At 42.9% G+C, this 19271-nt stretch overlaps 1 protein-coding gene across 2 annotated transcripts in view; it reads left to right on the top strand.

Annotated features, from left to right (window-relative positions):
- LOC110497066 (low-density lipoprotein receptor class A domain-containing protein 3) overlaps positions 1–19271 on the top strand; it is a 142568-nt gene that overhangs the window by 81733 nt on the left and 41564 nt on the right. The window contains exons 3-4 of one of the 2 annotated variants that reach the window (XM_036956343.1): positions 4751–4876; positions 5668–5799. In XM_036956343.1, the coding sequence (XP_036812238.1) occupies positions 4751–4876; positions 5668–5799 (258 nt within the window). Of the gene's footprint in view, positions 1–4750; positions 4877–5664; positions 5800–19271 lie in introns of both variants that reach the window. The other variant, XM_036956334.1, reaches the window with a different exon arrangement.

The following is a 19271-nucleotide window of genomic DNA, read 5'->3' as shown; positions in this document are numbered from 1 at the left end:
GAGAGAGCAAGGCCGAAGGCTGCTCTTTAGTGCCAACCTACTGTACATTGTTCTCCCTCAGATGTTTATTGTATTGTACAGCGTCAGACTGGGCCAGGACTCTGAAGGAGCCAGATTGATTAGTTTGATCTTCCAACCTCCTAGCAGACTGCCTCTGTCTCTGTGTGCCCTCCTTGCTTTCACCCAGACTCCATTACCCATCGATTTTCCTTCCCACACAAACGCACAGGCAAGGTCAGAGAATATCCTTTCAACTCCTCAGCCTTTTCCTCTCTCTCTCTCTCTCTCTCTCTCTCTCTCTCTCTCTCTCTCTCTCTCTCTCTCTCTCTCTTCCTCTCTCTCTCTTCCTCTCTCTCTTTTCTCTCTCCTCTCTTTTCTCTCTCCTCTCTTTTCTCTCTCCTCTCTTTTCTCTCTCTCTCTCTCCTCTCTTTTCTCTCTCTCTCCTCTCTTTTCTCTCTCTCTCCTCTCTTTTCTCTCTCTCTCCTCTCTTTTCTCTCCTCTCTTTTCTCTCTCTCTTCTTTTATTCCCCTCCGCTCCATGTCACTCCTCACTCTCGCTCATGCATGCTCATCACGACCTGGTCCACCTGTGCTCAGAGACTTATTTTCTTATGGAGCGAGGGAGAGAAGGAAGGAAGGAGGGGCTGAGGGGGAAAGAAAATAAAGAGGGAAAGTATTGGCTGCGGAAGGAGAGGAGAGGAGAAGGTTGGAGGGATCCTGTTAGGAAAAAATCTAAAGTATTTCATTAAAGCTAAAACTATCATGCTCTTCGCTGCTTAGATGCTTTTATGGCAAACATATTTGCAATTAAGAATGTTCTCTAGTGTAAGGTTTAGGAAGGATTTGAAAGGAAAAGCACTTACCCATCAAGTGTGGGTGCGTGGGTGTGTGCCTTTGCGCCAGCGGCATCATTTGGCAGGTAAAGATGGCTGTTATTCCAGTCCTCGAGTGCCTTTTTTGCCCCAGCTAACACACCTGACTCCAATAATCACATAATCATGATCTTCAGTTTACAATGCTAATTGATTAATCAGCTGTGTTTGCTGGGGATGGCGAAAAAGTGACACCAATCGAGGACTGGAGTTTCCCACCCCTGTGTAGATGACTTGGGCTAGGTACTGTAACTGCTGTTTGATTTGACATGAAACTAAGCTAGAGTTTTAATCACAGGGCTTATGTAGCTAGTGCATAGCAGTGTTTTTACCACAGGTGGACTCCAATCAAGTTGTAGAAACATCTCAAGGATGATCAATGGAAACAGGATGCACCTGAGTTCAATTTCGAGTCTCATAGCAAAGGGTCTGAATACCTATGTAAATAAAGTATTTATGTTGTGTGTGTGTATATATATATATATATATATATATATATATATGACATTTCGAGAACAGCAAAAAATAAGCTAAATTTACTTCAGACGTTATTACCTTGTTGCTGTAGCTTCATTTACAGTGCATTCGGAAAGTATTCAGGCCCCTTGACTTTTTCCACATGTTGTTATGTTACAGCCTTATTCTAAAATGCTTTAAATAGATGTTTTCCCTCAATCTACACACAATACCCCATAACAACATGTGGAAAAAGTCAAGGGGCCTGAATACTTTCCGAATGCACTGTAAATGAAGCTACAGCAACAAGATAATAACGTCTGAAGTAAATTTAGCTTGTTTTTTGCTGTTCTCGAAATTTCATTTTTGCGTTTTTAAATTGCGTAGAAATGCAGTAAATAAGCTTCAATTTTATTTTCCTGCTGGTATTGGCCTTACTTGACTGCAGGCGCATTCGTTTTATTTTGTACAGCTGAGCTGAACACCCCCACTGACTTTGGTAGCCATACAAAAAAAAATGGGGCTGTTTTTTGTAAACAACCTCTATTTAGGCTCAGAGGAGAAGGGGGAAAACTTGGCCCAGAATTAGAGAAATTCAACTTAGAGGGAGCGCGTGATAGGAGTGGTGGAAGAGTGGGGGGAGAGAGTGGGGGAGGTTGAAGGACAATGCTCTGGAAAAGAAACAAGAAAGTACTTAAATTTAGAGAGGTGGAGAGCAAGGGATTCCGGGCAACAAAAACAAAGAGAACACCTTCACAGAGGAATAAACCAGGGACATTTAATAACAGGGTCTGATTTTTGTTTCGTAAAGCCTCTCCTCTCTCCGCTCCCCCTTTTTTTTTGAGAGCTGTGCTCTGCTCTGCCTGTGAAGGACGAGGTGACCCCAATGAGATGTGAATGCAGCTATAAGCACATTAACTTCCCCCTTCCACACCCCTCCACCCACACACCCCCACCAATCCAGTTTCTGTGCAACTGCCTTGAAATTACCATTAATGCAATTTTTTTTACTAATTCTGACAATATAAGCTTGGATCAGACAGTGGGTATCCATACTGGTGCTACTGGGTTTCTGGGGGAGAAGGAGGAAAGGTAGCCATGACAGGGCAAGGGGCGGGAGAGCATTGGGCCAGTAACCGGAAGGTTTCCCTGGAAGCCAAAGACGTGGATGTTGATTAAGGCTTGGGTTAAATTTGGAAGACACATTTCAGTTGAATACATTTAGTTGGACTACTGACGAGGATGCACCCCGGGTCCGGGATAAAGGGAAAAAGGAAAGGGGCCCCTTTACAGGGGTGCATCCTCATCTCCTGTCCTTCGTATGAGTAGATGATGAAGGAAAGGAGCAGACAAAAGAAGTGGATTGAGACTTCAGATCCATGTAGCCACAAACCAATCTTCCCTCGATTTTTCACTTTTTTAGGAGACCAAAAGAAATGCAAGAAAAACATGATATGTGAGAAACAGATGCAATCTGTTTTGATTGTTTTCCACAGCAAAGTGAGAGAGAGTGAGAAAATATGAAGAAAAACAACAACTCAGAGCCATGTCTTTTTTCTCCGCAGAGTTTAATGAATGTGATATACCATCCATGCAGAATGGGCTTTAAGCACTCAGGGCCTCCGCTGTGGCTGTAAACAAAGGCTGTACACACACACACACACACACAAACGTGCACACGCACACACACACACAGGCAGACCAGACGCTCCAGTGTTGAGGGATTGCATTTCATAGAGGAGAGGAGAGAGTATGCGGGTGCTCTGCGTACCCCTCCTTCTTCCACACATAATCGCTGCAGCTTGAAAGAGCTCATAAATCAGCCTACCACAATGGATCGTAGGGGGAGAAATGTGTGCCCCTGGCATTTTAAATGGCGCAGTGCCAAGCCATGGACAGGCCAATAATAATTCTCTTTGTTATTCAAAGTGGCGAAAACACAGGGAGATGTTTGGGTGTTGGCTGGCTTAGAGATATACTGTGTACCCACTCACTACACCCCTTTCCTGTGTCAGTGATTCAGAGGGTTGAGGCCTTGCTTTGTAATGCTGGGTTTTACTAGAGCCGCCGGTTATGTATGCAGTGTCTGTGCCCACATACTAGTGGCTAACTGGTTACTGGTGGTTGCTCAACTGACTGCTGAGTTGACCATGCCACCTACAGAAGGTTAGATCTCTTCCTATAGCGTCTGATTTACTAAGCTTTTGTTTTGCATACATTTTCCAGAGGGAATTAAACTTTGAATGTTGAAAAATTATAAAGTACAGATTAAGAAGTAAAAGTTCTGAAGGATAAGTGGTTTTAGCTCTCTCTCTTCTCCTTCCCGTCCCGTCCCCCCACCAGATAGTGGATTTCTAATCTAGATAATGCGCTGAGGTTCTTTGATTTGCACGGCAGAGTGTCCCAGATGGACTCATCTTGCCATAGCAAGCTTGGGTCACACTATGGGACAGACTCCCTGGGTCTAGGCAAATCCAATGCACTTCTCAAAACGCCTATCCAGGCCCTGGAAAGTAATTTTCTGCTCTGGACTGAAAAGCATCCAAAGTAACCTAGTTCTTTCTGGTCTGACTTCTCCCCACACGTCTCCCTGTCAGTCCTCTGCCTGGTGTAGCTACTTTCTCCACAGTGTTTTCCTCCAGAGAGGGGATCAATGTGTCTAAAGCAGGCAGCTAAAGTTAGGTTCTGCTGAGGTTAAACACACCCCTCCACCCACACACCCCCACCCCCATAGGGGTGGAGGCTCGTCAATCTCCTGGCTAGCCACTGAGATCTGGCCCTCCCTCCGTCTACCCGCCGTTAGATTGATCGATGGTGGATCTATACTAACGCTTCCCTCCACTTTGTTCTCTCTTTGTCTCTGTCTGCTTTCTGTCTGCTCTCCTTCCTAACTACTTTCCATTCTGTTTCCAACCTGTAGCTCTTAAGGTGGGGGGTAGGTCTATAGAGAAAGTGCAAAGAAGTACTGCAGGACAAGTAGAACTGATACATTCACTGACCTTTAGTATAACATAACTACATTTGTAACATTATGTATTAGAACTCACCATTGCCAGAATGTCAATAAGAAGGATCCTTTAAGGCCATGAATGAAATGTGAGCAGCAGCCTGTAATATACAGTGATTGTCTGGTAGGACCCACATCCCTCTATCCCTCCCACTCGCCTCTCACTCCTTGTCTCCCCCTCTCTCACTGTCCTGTTCTTCATCCCTCTCTCTCCTTCCTTCCCTTTCTCTACCTCTACTTCTTTCCCTTCTTCTCATTCTTTCTTCTTTCTCATATTTCCCTCTTTTCCCCACAGCTCAACTCTATTATGAGACATTTACAACTGCAGCATCATCCATCCATAGTCATTTCTGCATCATCCTAATAACATCCTCTCCCTCGCTCTCTCCCCCACTCCTCTCCTCTCCTCCCCACAGCCAAGATAAAGTCCAAGTGTGCTCCGACGTTCTTTGCCTGTGCCAACGGGATACACTGTATTATCGGGCGGTTCCGTTGCAATGGCTTCAGCGACTGTCCTGACGGGAGCGACGAGAAGAAATGCAGTGAGTATCCCACAGTAACCACCTCCCATCCCATACTAACCCTGGCATAATACCCCATCATGACCTTAATGTACAGTATGTCATGGAAGCCACTCTCTATTTAACCACATACACTTCAGCTTTAGCTGTAGTATATAGAAGTGGTGGATTTGGAAGTGGGCTCACATGGCTCCCTCCCTCTGTTCCTGTTTCTCTCCATCTCGGCAGAGCAGCTTCTAACGAGCCAATCACTCTCCATCGTCAGAGACACTGTGCCTAGCCTGCAGGCCCCCACACTGATGCACATCTAATCTAGCCATTTAAATGGAACTGCACTCCTTCCACGTGCTCTGTGCTACGAACGCCGCGCTCTGAGAACCGACCACTATGTCTCTACTGCCTAATTGTCTGGATATTCTTACAAGATAATTCAGCCTCATTCTGCTCAGGCTTGGAACAAAGGCCAAGCAGCACAAGAGTGCAAAGAGGAATCAGAAGTGTTCTGAGGTCTCTCATGCTAGTTGGATTTGTGTATCTAATCAAAAACCGAGATCAAAAGGTTTTACTGTATCTCTCGATGCAGTGTGATGCATTTAATTTTTTCATTAATTCCCTCTTGATATTTCTTTGATAAATTGATAAATTGGACCGTGTTAAAGGTTTGAGTTTTCTCTAGCTCTTCAGTTTAAGGAGCTGGTGGTTATAAAAATGAAACAAAAGAATGCCTACAGTTTGTTTATCACATACCTAACCCCTGACCTCTATCCCCTGACCTCTAACCTCTGAGCTGTGTTGTGGTCCTCTCACAGCAGGTAACCCGCTGGTGTGCCTGGAGGCCCGCTTCAAGTGTCGTAACGGGCACTGTGTGGACCGCAGTTTCCTGTGTAACGGACAGGACAACTGTCAGGACAACAGTGACGAGGAACACTGCCTCACCACCGCAGGTAAGGAGCTACACACTACATAGTAACAACCCGCTAGCTACACACCAGCTACCTGCTAGCTATGCGCTAGCTATACACTAACATGGCTACATGCTAATGGTTTCACAGTCACAAGGCACCATTATACAAGCATCCAACATTGCTCACTAGGATTCAATACAGGTGGTAACCTGTATCCATCAGGTGGTAACCGTGTAGAGGTCTGCCATCAAGACAGATTGCAGCACGCAGAGAGGAGAGGAGAAGCTCAGGGTTTATTATCCCTCTGAGCTAAGGAAGAGGAGGGGGAAATTAAACTGCATAACACACACCCACAGGCATACACACAGACACAAACATACAATCTATGCCTCCCCCAACCCTCTGACTTTGCCTCTCTCGAGAATAAGAGCAGAGGTGCTGCAGATGACAGATAAGGCACACAACATCCGTTTTAAGCCACCTGAAGTCATCCCACACTCCCTTCTTCCTCACTACACTCACCATCTCATGGAGTTAGAATGCTGTTTGGGTTACCTGCCTCTGACGTGTCTGATAATTACATCTAGCCTGCTCTCATAGTTTTATCCTTCCATTGTTTCATTCCTGCAGTCTGATTTAGGCCATTTGTTAGACAGCCACAGAGGATGGCCTCTATGGTTTTTTGCTATTTATTCATTGGGTAATGGGTTTTTGGAGGGGGAAGTGACAAAGTGGCGAACAATGCAATGTAGCAATATAAAATAGTGGTGAGGGAAAAAGTCAATACAGTTACATATCTAAATATTATTTTGGACGATTTTATATTGATACTTTGATTTGATTGATTTGTAGAAATAGAAATAAAAATAATAAAAAGTGGGAGCATTTATTTTATTTTTTGCCAAGTGGCGTTAAGGGTTTATCATACTGTTTACCAAAATGTGTACACGTATGCACAACAGTGGAATATTGGACCGTTAGCTTTCATACTTTTTAGAATTTGTAGCACAGCTCAAACAATTTCTCCAACTGTCAACACATTCAAATGAATAGAGGATACATACCTGAGACGCGTTGGTTGGGACCTGTGGGGAGGTGCTATGCGTCCCCTGCAGATGGTGGTGTCAGAGCCGCGGAGCTATGACACAATGGGACACAGGACAATCACTTATCAGCATCTATGGACTATGATTTACACTTTCGCTAGCGCTACTCAGCTATACCTGCGCCAAAGCTCCGGTATTTTTAATCCGATAGCTTGTTCTCCATCTATGTTTTCAGCGATTTTATTTCCATGAATGACCAAACCAAGAATCCAGGACACTCAATTGAGTATAAAATGTTACGTTTGGTATGGTTACATAAGACAGAAGGTTACTTAAGGTAAAAACGAAAGGCGCGTGAATGGGTGGGCATAAAATGTCAACGTCTAGCCGCCCAAAGGTTCCGTGTTCGAATCTCATCACAGACAACTTTAGTATTTTAGCAACTTTGCAACTTCTTGCTACTTTTCATATACTTTGCAACTACTTTACTTTTTAGCTAACCCTCCCCCTAACCTTAACCCTTTAACCTAACTCCTAACCCCTAAACCTAACACCTAGCCTAGCTAACCTTAGCCACCTGACTAAGGTTAGCCAGAAAAAATTGGGAATTCATACGTATTGCAAATTCATAACATATTGTACGAATTGCAATTCGTAACATATCATACGACTTGTAATTTGTTAAATATAGGCAGAACTTTACCAAAATGATTACTACGTTGTTTGCTGGAAATAAAAGTTTTGGCTTTGATACCGGCAATATCTTTCAGATATAAAGAAAAGCTGGAAAAAAGTTGGCAGTATAGTAAAGCTGGCAGAAAAACGTATTGTGATGTTATTGAGGAAGAGCATGGGAAGATAGAGAATAAACTTCTGTATGTGTAATGTTTACTGTTAATTTGTATTGTTTATTTCACTTTTGTATATTATCTACCTCTCTTGCTTTGGCAATGTTATCACATGTTTCCCATGCCAAGAAAGACCCTTGAATTGAATAAAGTGCAATAGAAACAATTGGAATAAAAGGCATGAGAGGCTAAGGGGGATTTGAGATCAATAGAAGGAGAGGGATAGAGAGAGAGAGTGATGCTGAGATAGAGAGGCAGGGTGAAATGGGAGCCAGAAGAGGATGGAATAGATAGAAGTGAGTGAGAGGGGATAGTAAGAGCGAGAGACAGTGAGAGGGATAGCAGTAGTCTGGAGTCGAGCCCCGAGGCAGAGCGAGGGAGGGGGAGGGCTCTGTAATTCAGGAAGCAGAAATAACATTAAAACCCATTCGGCACAGCAGCGTTTCTTTTTCCTCACAAATCTGTGTTTGGGTGTACGTTGTCGTAGGGGGTTGGGGGCGGGGTGTGTGTTTGACCCCCCCTTTGCCTCGTCACAGCAGGAGAACAGCCCGGGGGCACAGACGTCCCAGGCACACACACAAACACACTGGAGACCAGAGACACACTCAGCATGCCCAAGCACCAAACACATACACACACACTAAAGCAATAATACACACAGTATAACTCGCTGACCTTCAGCAGTCTAATATCAGAATGAGAAGTTTGTGAATGTGAAATAGTATGAGACATGCAGAGAGCTGTAGATGAAGTGTTCTCTGTCAGATGGAAAGTTGGAGACAGTGTCTTAACAGTAATATTAATTCACAGAATGGGGGAAAGTTATTTAAAATCTACTACGAGGGGACATTTTTTGAAAGTTTAGCCATTGAATTGTTTTAGTAGACTAATGACACAGTGTGTTGGGAGGGAGGGAGGGAGCTTTCAACTGGCTTTGTGGATTTCTGAAGACATGGCATGCTTTGTCTGATTACCACCATCAAAGGCTTTTGTTTTGGCACACTCTGTGTGTGTTTGAATACTCAACACCTCCCTTCATAGTAAACTGTGAACTTTCAACATAAACATTTTCAAATGGAGATTGTCATAAAATATTTACATTCCAAAAAATATCAAGTAATTCAGAAATGCAGTGGGGATTATGCCTGTGACTTCATGTAGAGTATAGCGCACAAAGGCTCTGAAAACATCTTCATTATGGCTCCCATTCACATCCACTTTCTGCCAAAGCTCTGTTTCATGTCCCCAGTCCCAAACCTTACTCCTATTTCAGCATCCAATGTGCATTTGAATAAGGATTCAATGTTTGTCAAATGAAAGTTCATTGGTCGTGTACACAGTTTAGCTAAATGTTTATGTTATTAGCGCCTAACAATGCAGTAAAATGTCAAACAAGTACACAAATAATACAACAAAAAAAACAACAAAAAATGTTTTTTATAAAGAAGTCAAGAGATGTTTGGAACGAAACCAATTAACAACCCAAATAGCACTGTAACACGAATCCAAATGCCATCTATACGTATCTACACATACATGTGTTAATGGTATGTATAGACAGTATGTGAATAGAAAGGTTATGTATACCAGTAGTTATAGAGGATAAGTCTAGAATACAGTATATACATATAAAGTGGGTAAAACAGTATGTAAACATTAGTAAAGTGACCAGTGTTCAATGACTATGTACTCTACATAGGGTAGCCATCTCTATCTCTTTACATGTCATTTACATTCATTTACATTCCCTTCACAACAAAACCAAGTGTCCTCCTCAAGGTTATCCTGCAGCATTCCTTGAAGAGGAACGAACTACAGTGACTTCATTGGTTCACTCCCCCTCACATATACAAATACAGTACCAGTTAAAGTTTGGACACACCTACTCATTCAAGGGTTTTTCTTTATTTGTACTATTTTCTACATTGTAGAATAATAGTGACGACATCAAAACTATGAAATAACACATATGGAATCATGGAGTAACCAAGAAAATGTTAAACAAATCAAAATATATTTTATATTTGAGATTCTTCCAAATAGCCACCCTTTGCCTTGATGACAGCTTTGCACACTATTGGCATTCTCTCAACCAGCTTCATGAGGTAGTCACCTGGAATGCATTTCAATTAACAAGTGTGCCTCTCTTTAAAGTTAATTTGTGGAATTTCTTTCCTTCTTAATGCGTTTGAGTCTGTCAGTTGTGTTGTGGCAAGGTAGGGGTGGTATACAGAAGATAGCCCGATTTGGTAAGTCCATATTATGGCAAGAACAGCTCAAAAAGCAAAGAGAAACAACAGTTCATCATTACTTTATGACATTAAGGTCAGTCAATCTGGAAAATGTCAAGAACTTTCAAAGTTTCTTCAAGTGCAGTCGCAAAAACCATCAAGCTCTATACTGAAACTGGCTCTCTTGAGGACCGCCACAGGAAAGGAAGACCCAGAGTTACCTCTGCTGCAGATGATAAGTTCATCAGAGCTACCAGCCTCTTAAATTGCAGCCCAAATAAATGCTTCACAGAGTTCAAGTATCAGACACATCACAACATCAACTGTTCAGAGGAGACCGCGTGAATCAGGCCTTCATGGTCTAATTGCTGCAAAGAAACCAATACTAAAGAACACCAATAAGAAGAAGAGACTTGCTTGGGCCAAGAAACACGAGCAATGGACATTAGACCGGTGGAAATCTGTCCTTTGATCTGATGAGTCCAAATTTGAGATTTTTGGTTCCAACCGCCGTGTCTTGGTGAGACACAAAGTAGGTGAACGGATGATCTCTGTGAGTGTGGTTCCCACCATGAAGAATGGAGAAGGAGTTGTGATGGTGTGGGGGTGCTTTGCTGGTGACAATGTCTGTGATTTATTTAGAATTCAAAGGAACACTTAACCAGCATGGCTACTACAGCATTCAGCATTGATACGCCATCCCATCTGGTTTGCGGTTAGTGGGACTTTGCTGCTTCAGTAACCACACCAGGGTCGATATTATGGGAGGGCCTTAGGGGGCCTAGCCCATCCAAATAAAATATTGAAATATAGATAATTTATTTGACTGAGACACGCGCCGACAGAAAGACGCATCAATCTCAGTTAAAGCATCCAAGCAAGTGAAACAGCGCCCCTCTGTCTCAGTATGTGTAGAACATGTATTTGATGCTCTTGCGAATTGGAAAGAAGACATTACACTAAAGTAAATTAATGTTTAATCAAAATTACGTAATTACTCCTGTCTAAATAAAATCATTCAAAATACTTCAACAGGGAGCATGACTTAGCCACAGATGATCCTTAGCGTCTTTATTAAAAATAGCTGTGGATTGTTTCAAATCACAAGTGTGTTTGGGAAGCCCACAATTCGGTTATTTACGCGTGGCAATAGGTCTAGCTGATTGAGTAGCGGCTGTCAGTGAAAGCATCTAAAATATGTGTGAAGATAATGTGTTTTGAGTATAATTTTAAAATGTTGCATCAAGAAGAGGGGGGAGAGGGGGGGGGTGTTGAAGATATGGTCTGTCTCCAGAATGCCTCCATTAAGTGCACATTTGGCAATGTCTTCTTTCTGATTGTCTTAACTCACCACGTACACCACCATTTTGTTCTTCGCCTCACACAAGTCAACAAAATCTGTTTCTAACATCCACTGTGAAAGATTGTTCCTCAGTATTTGAAAAATCTTTCCAACACTCCTGACCTCAATAATCACCAAGCCTCTGTGTGAAAGAGCACAATATCATGATCTGATGATTTTATAAAAAAGTGCTTTTTGTCCCGAGCGCACTGGCGCAGGAAGCTCCGAGGTCCCGGAATAGGCTAGTTGATACACTGTTGAGAGTTTGTTAGCGACGGCTTCGGGCCGGACCCTGTGATAATTTGGTACAATGTTGAACTTCACTAGCAATAGCTCAAGTCAAGACAGCTAGAAAGGGAGGCAGACAGGCCGAGAAGAGAGATTAATGTGATTAAAAGAACCAGAACTTTCATCAGTATATTTTCTACTTTTTTTTATTTGTTGGCTTTAGGCCTATGTATTTGACTTAGTTGGTGATGGAGGTTATAGGCCTACTGCTGCATTAGTCTATAGGGTATCACTGAGTTCTAGACAATCATTTATTTAGCCGCCAATGGATCACAGTGTATCAATGTGTCTATATAGCAGAGGCTAGTGCTCTAGCCATAGTTGAATTTTAACTTTTAGATTTGTATCATTTTACTTCAGATTTTTATAATTAACCATGTGACAATGATTTTGAGAAACTAAAATGTTATTATTGAAATGTAACTGTTCCACAAAAATGTGCATATATAAATATTCAGAACTGGCATGCAGATCGATAGAAACGGTAGGATAAATTGTAAGCTTCCCCTAATTTAAGACTCATGAGCTGACTGTGGTCTTTACTAAAATCCCCATTTAAAAAATGAGTGCAAGCCCGTGCACACATAGGAGGTCCCATGAAAAAACAGGCCTCCTCTGGAAATCAAATGCCCGTCCAACTGATTTGTTCTGTCACAACATGTATTTGGTCACATTACGGTTCCTGCCACCAACCCCATCAGTGTAATCAGTGGCCTACAGGTCCATAGAGGACTGTCAGACAGCCAATTACATCTAAGCAGAGACACAGCGGATGCATGTAGGCAGGCTGACATAATGCATTAGCCTGCTACATGACTAGCCTGTCAGCACATGAACAGCCCTGCTGGAAATCACTGATTAAAGATCATCTCTGGGTGGTTGGAGGTGTGGGAAAACCTAAGGCGTGTGTGTGTGTGTGTGTGTGTGTGTGTGTGTGTGTGTGTGTGTGTGTGTGTGCTAATCTACAATATCTGTTCTCATTGCTTCGCCTATGTGTTTGAATGGTGATCGCCACTCATCTAAAGTGCCTTGCGAAAGTATTCGGCCCCCTTGAACTTTGCGACCTTTTGCCACATTTCAGGCTTCAAACATAAAGATATAAAACTGTATTTTTTTGTGAAGAATCAACAACAAGTGGGACACAATCATGAAGTGGAACGACATTTATTGGATATTTCAAACTTTTTTAACAATTCAAAAGCTGAAAAATTGGGCGTGCAAAATTATTCAGCCCCTTTACTTTCAGTGCAGCAAACTCTCTCCAGAAGTTCAGTGAGGATCTCTGAATGATCCAATGTTGACCTAAATGACTAATGATGATAAATACAATCCACCTGTGTGTAATCAAGTCTCCGTATAAATGCACCTGCACTGTGATAGTCTCAGAGGTCCGTTAAAAGTGCAGAGAGCATCATGAAGAACAAGGAACACACCAGGCAGGTCCGAGATACTGTTGTGAAGAAGTTTAAAGCCGGATTTGGATACAAAAAGATTTCCCAAGCTTTAAACATCCCAAGGAGCACTGTGCAAGCGATAATATTGAAATGGAAGGAGTATTAGACCACTGCAAATCTACCAAGACCTGGCCGTCCCTCTAAACTTTCAGCTCATACAAGTAGAAGACTGATCAGAGATGCAGCCAAGAGGCCCATGATCACTCTGGATGAACTGCAGAGATCTACAGCTGAGGTGGGAGACTGTCCATAGGACAAAAATCAGTTGTATATTGCACAAATCTGGCCTTTATGGAAGAGTGGCAAGAAGAAAGCCATTTATTAAAGATATCCATAAAAAGTGTTGTTTAAAGTTTGCCACAAGCCACCTGGGAGACACACCAAACATGTGGAAGAAGGTGCTCTGGTCAGATGAAACCAAAATTGAACTTTTTGGCAACAATGCAAAACGTTATGTTTGTCGTAAAAGCAACACAGCTGAACACACCATCCCCCACTGTCAAACATGGTGGTGGCAGCATCATGGTTTGGGCCTGCTTTTCTTCAGCAGGGACAGGGAAGATGGTTAAAATTGATGGGAAGATGGATGGAGCCAAATACAGGACTATTCTGGAAGAAAACCTGATGTCTGCAAAAGACCTGAGACTGGGACGGAGATTTGTCTTCCAACAAGACAATGATCCAAAACATAAAGCAAAATCTACAATGGAATGGTTCAAAAATAAACATATCCAGGTGTTAGAATGGCCAAGTCAAAGTCCAGACCTGATTCCAATCGAGAATCTGTGGAAAGAACTGAAAAGTGCTGTTCACAAATGCTCTCCATCCAACCTCACTGAGCTCGAGCTGTTTTGCAAGGAGGAATGGGAAAAAATGTCAGTCTCTCGATGTGCAAAACTGATAGAGACATACCCCAAGCGACTTACAGCTGTAATCGCAGCAAAAGGTGGCGCTACAAAGTATTAACTTAAGGGGGCTGAATCATTTTGCACGCCCAATTTTTCAGTTTTTGATTTATTAAAAAAGTTTGAAATATCCAATAAATGTTGTTCCACTTCATGATTGTGTCCCACTTGTTGTTGATTCTTCACAAAAAAATACAGTTTTATATCTTTATGTTTGAAGCCTGAAATGTGGCAAAAGGTCGCAAAGTTCAAGGGGGCCGAATACTTTCGCAAGGCACTGTAAGTTATTCTCAAATGGCAATGAAGGAATGTAGCCTTTTAGCGTGTAGATCATCATTAAACTGAACAGGAACTGCTTGGTACAGAAGAATTAATCTGCCATTACAGATTGGTCTATATGAACCCGTTGTAGCTGGCTTCTGAATCCTTGGGTTCAAATGTTTGTTACACACAACTGTCTCTCTTTTCTCTCAGTAAAACTCCAGAGAGCCTCTTTTGAACTCCCGGAGAAGCACTCTGTCTACAGAGTATAATCTACAGCTCTATATTTCATAGATCCTTCCTCAGTGTGAAAGGAGATTCACGGCTGCATCTGCTGCTTTGCATAGACATTATGCATGAGAAACCTGGATCCCGGGCCAACTGCTTACACCAGCTCATAAACAGATACATACATAATACTCATTTCCACCTCACCATTAGAGTCCACAGTAAAGCACCCATTAGGGCCTGCAATCACACTGATATATAGACTGAATGGAGAATGTCAGTGATTACAGATTCCTGGGTTGTATTCACCATTGGTGGCATCACTCTGCTTTTAATGGCTTTTCAGCCTCCATATTCCACATTGATTTCTGCAGGAGTTTGGGCCAGAAAATAGGCACAGTAGTTTAAAATGACAAGTTAATCCAAGGGTGTTTTGGAGGTGTATGTGCATGCGTCTGTCTTTGTGTGTGAGGTGTGAGTCTGTCTGTCTGTGTGAGGTGTGGGTCTGTCTTGTCCTATCATTAACACAGAGAGCGAAGGCAGAGGGAGAATGGCGTGGGAGTGGAGGGCAATTTAATGGCCTCAGTGTGAGTTGGGAGATTGGAATAAAATGGCTGCAGTTTGAGATGGGGGAGTGAAATATAATGGTGCTAGTTTATCAGAGTCAACAGTTACTGGACAGAGCCAAAAATAAGATGTTGGACACGCTACTGCCCAGGGAGTTCAACTAGGAGAAACGTTTAGTTTGTGTGTATGTGCGTGTGTGGACCCAAGTTTCTCTTCCCTCTGTTGTTCTCCTCCTGCCCCCCCTTCCATGTTCCCCTCCATTGCAAGTAGCACTCTAACCTCGACCATGGCTGAGTGTCAGTGTTCATGGAGATCCTTGTGTTAGGGCCTAACAGTCTTGACCATGCCCAGAAAGAGCACTCCCCCCTGGACTTGTGTCTGTGTAAATCCCTCTGTCCTTGAACCAGGGCCAGCCATTCCACTCTGTCTGAGATCCCTGAAATTAACAAACTTTTTTCTGCTACATCTATCCCCATTTAGTCACCATGACGATGGTGGTCAACTGACAACCAGCACCAACGGATGTGAAGAGGAATTCCAGTCGGGACAAAAGCTCTACTGTTCCTAATACCCAATGACCCTCTTCTCTAGTGTGTGTGTGCATGTGGACGTACGTGTGTAGAGCCTACTCTTCTACCCAGTATATGTGTGTTTGAATAGGGCTCAGGAACGGCGTCCCTCTCTGTGCCAACATCAGGCACTCTACACTTGCATTAACATTCAGTCATCTAGCGCCACTCTGCTCACAATACACTAGCTCTCCTGCAGAATAGAGTGGAGGCTACTATAGCATTAACATTCAGCTGCATTGTGCTTCTGTTGCAAACACTGATGACACTCATAGGGTCAGGTCTTTTGTTGAACAGTTGAGGGTCTCTTTTTTTTCTCTCCCACCTCTCTTTCCCGCTCTCTCACTCTTTCCTGAATAGAAACCACTCCACTTTACCTCCTCTCCTTTCTGCATGTTTTTGCATAACCATCTCAACCTCTTGGCCAGGACGTAATTGCTGAAGAGAATGTGTTATCAAGTAACTCAAAAGAGGCGTTTGAATAATTAGGCCTACACTTGCCTGACCTGTTATAATGTCAAAACACTGCTGCATGCATATAAATGAAGCTTGTTAATAGTCCAGACCTCTTTAGCCTAGGAGGTGTGCAAACCCATTTTCTGTTGTTTAATAACATTGAGAACTAAGAGGAATTCATAGATATGAGTGAAGAGGTGCAGCATATGACTTCATCCTTCTGGGCAGCAGGGTTGATGATGAATGTATGATAAATAGACCTACTCTCAGAGGTGGTGATGTGCCCAGAAGCCCATTTAATTATCATATCATTACTTTACCTGGCTGACATGCCTAATGCTCTCATCCATAAGCAGCAGAGCGAAGCAGATAGCTAGACAAGGTCATATAGGGCAGCTCAACGAACTGTTCATCACTGGGAGCTAATGCCAGAGTTTGTGCCAAAGCTGTTTCTATGACTATAGGGCCACTTTATTGATGGTGGAAACTAAGAGATTTTATGAGTAAAGAGCATCACTTCTGAAACGAGTTTTATCATGTGTCTTGTCAAAACACCCTCACCTTTGACCTCTAAGCTTCATCTCTATTGGCCTACAGCAGACTAACCTCGTCTGATTGGTTGTGTGGTCATATGGATCTAGTAGGATCTGCACTAATGGGACCAATCTGTAGCACTAGACATTAGCTGTCTGCAGGGGATCTATTAAAGGTCTCTGGCTTCATTCAGTTCTGAGAACAACATTACCATTACACGCTTCATCTGTCAATTATCTACTGATGAGACATATATGTGTGTCCCATGGTAATGCTTCTGTACTCGCAAATGGCAACCTATTTACTGCCATTGGTCAAGAGTAGTGCACTATATAGGGAATAGGGTGCCATTTGAGACGCAGACTTTATCCATCAGTGCCACAACAGGCTAATGGACAGCATAGAGAGGAGCTAGTGAATCCGTCAACCTTAATGCATATGAGTTCATATATTTGTTTGTCTTTCTTTCTCTCTCTGATGTGAATATGTTTGTATTGAGCCATTGGCATTAGGACTGGCAGAGTTGGATTACTGTTAATGGGCTACTACTAAGAGAAATGGTGTCCTTCCAACAAGTTGATACTAAGATCACATGATATACAGTTGAAGTCGGAAGTTTACATACACCTTAGCCAAATTCATTTAAACTCTGTTTTTCACAATTCCTGGCATTTAATCCTAGTAAAAATCCCCTGTCTTAGGTCAGTTAGGATCACCTCTTTATTCCCAGTGGGTCACAAGTTCACATACACTCAATTGGTATTTGGTAGCATTGCCTTTAAATTGTTTAACTTGGGTCAAACATTTCGGGTAGCCTTCCACAAACTTCCCACAATAAGTGGGGTGAATTTTGGCCCCTTCCTGCTTGACAGAGCAAGTTTGTAGGCCCCCTTGCTCACACCCGCTTTTTCAGTTCTGCCCACAAATATTCTACAGGAATGAGGTCAGGTCTTTGTGACGGCCACTCCAATATCTTGACTTTGTTGTCCTTAAGCCATTTTGACACAACTTTGGAAGTATGCTTGGGCTCATTGTCCATTTGGAAGACCCATTTGCGACCAAGCTTTAACTTCCTGACTGATGTCTTGAGATGTTGCTTCAATATATCCACGTAATTTTCCATCCTCATGATGCCATCTATTTTGTGAAGTGCACCAGAGGGCATTTCTCCAAAAAGTACGATCTTTGTCCCCATGTGCAGTTGAAAACTGTAGTCTGGCTTTTTATGGCGGTTTTGGAGCAGTGGCTTCTTCCTTGCTGAGCGGCCTTTCAGGTTATGTCGATATAGGACTCGTTTTACTGTGGATATAGATACTTTTGTACCTGTTTCCTCCAGCATCTTCACAAGGTCCTTTGCTGTTGTTCTATGATTGATTTGCACTTTTCACACCTAAGTACGTTCATCTCTAGGAGACTGAACGCGTCTCCTTCCTGAGCAGTATGACAGCTGCGTGGTCCCATGGTGTTTATACTTGCATACTATTGTTTGTTCAGATGAACGTGGAACCCTCGGGAATTTGGAAATTGCTCCCAAGGATGAAGCAGACTTGTGGAGGTCTACAATTCTTTTCCAGAGATTTTGGCTGATTTCTTTTGATTTTCCCATGATGTCAAGACAAGAGGCACTGTTTGAAAGTAGGCCTTGAAATACATCCACAGGTACACCTCCAATTGACTCAAATGATGTCAATTGGCCTATCAGAAGCTTCTAAAGCCATGACATAATTTTCTGGAATTTTCCAAGCTGTTTAAAGACACAGTCAACTTAGTGTATGTGGAGTGGTTAAAAAAATAGTTTTAATGACTCCAACCTAAGTGTATGTAAACCTCCGACTTCAACTGTAGGTGTTCAGACATAGATGAGTGTTTAGGGGTTGGAGCTGTGTGTGTGTCGATAATGGAGCAGTGTGTGTGTGTAAGTTTCTGTGCCTGTGTGTTGTGTGTGTGTGTGTGTGTAGGACGGTGGAGGTGTAAGTGTGTGTATTTGTCAGGGAAATGCAGGAGGGAAAGAGACTTGAGTAGAGTGAGACTGAGTGCCCAGGAGAGATGGGAGTGATTGTGTGTCAGAGAAAGGGAGAGAGATTGAAATGCGAGAGGAGGAGGAAATGGGATAGGATATGGGATGAAAAATATTGGAATGTGAGGGATATGGGAGCGGCAGAGAGAGAGAATAGGGAGTTTATGGAGATGGGAGATTAGGAAAAGTGGCGAGGGAGAGAGCGAAGGAGAGATGGAGGGAAGTTGGAGAAAGGAGAGAGAATGAGGAGGGACTGATAGAGTTGATGGGGACAACAAACAAAGAGGGGGGAGGAGATAGAAGAGAAACAAGTGAGAATGGAAGGAGGAGATAGTGAAGAGCAAGAATAAGATTAAAGGGATAAAGGAAAGGGACTGGCATGGGAGGGATTTAGGAGGGGCTGGAGAACCTGGATGACAAGATAGAGGGAGACAATGAGAGAATTAAAATAGCATACTCCTCTTGTTCTCTCTCCTCACCTCCTTCTCAAAACCCATTGGAGGAGAAGGCCAGAGGTTCCTCCCCTCTGACCTTCTCCTCCAATGGGTTTTGAGAAGGAGGTGAGGAGAGAGGATGCAAGGAGTATGCAATTGATATTTTCCTAAAGAGGTTTAAGGGAAACGGGAGAGTGACAGGGTGTATAGGATGAAAAGGAGGGAGAGAGGTGGGAAAGCAGAGGAGATTTTGGGCTGTGTCCCCGAGGCCCAGAGAGTGAATAGAAGGGCAGGATTCGTCCCTGCATGCAACACTGCTTTCATTAATGGT

Source organism: Oncorhynchus mykiss, chromosome 2 (assembly GCF_013265735.2).
Source record: "Oncorhynchus mykiss isolate Arlee chromosome 2, USDA_OmykA_1.1, whole genome shotgun sequence".
Lineage (NCBI taxonomy): Eukaryota > Metazoa > Chordata > Actinopteri > Salmoniformes > Salmonidae > Oncorhynchus > Oncorhynchus mykiss.
Note: the sequence above shows the minus strand (reverse complement) of the source record. Positions and strands in the feature narration are given on the sequence as shown.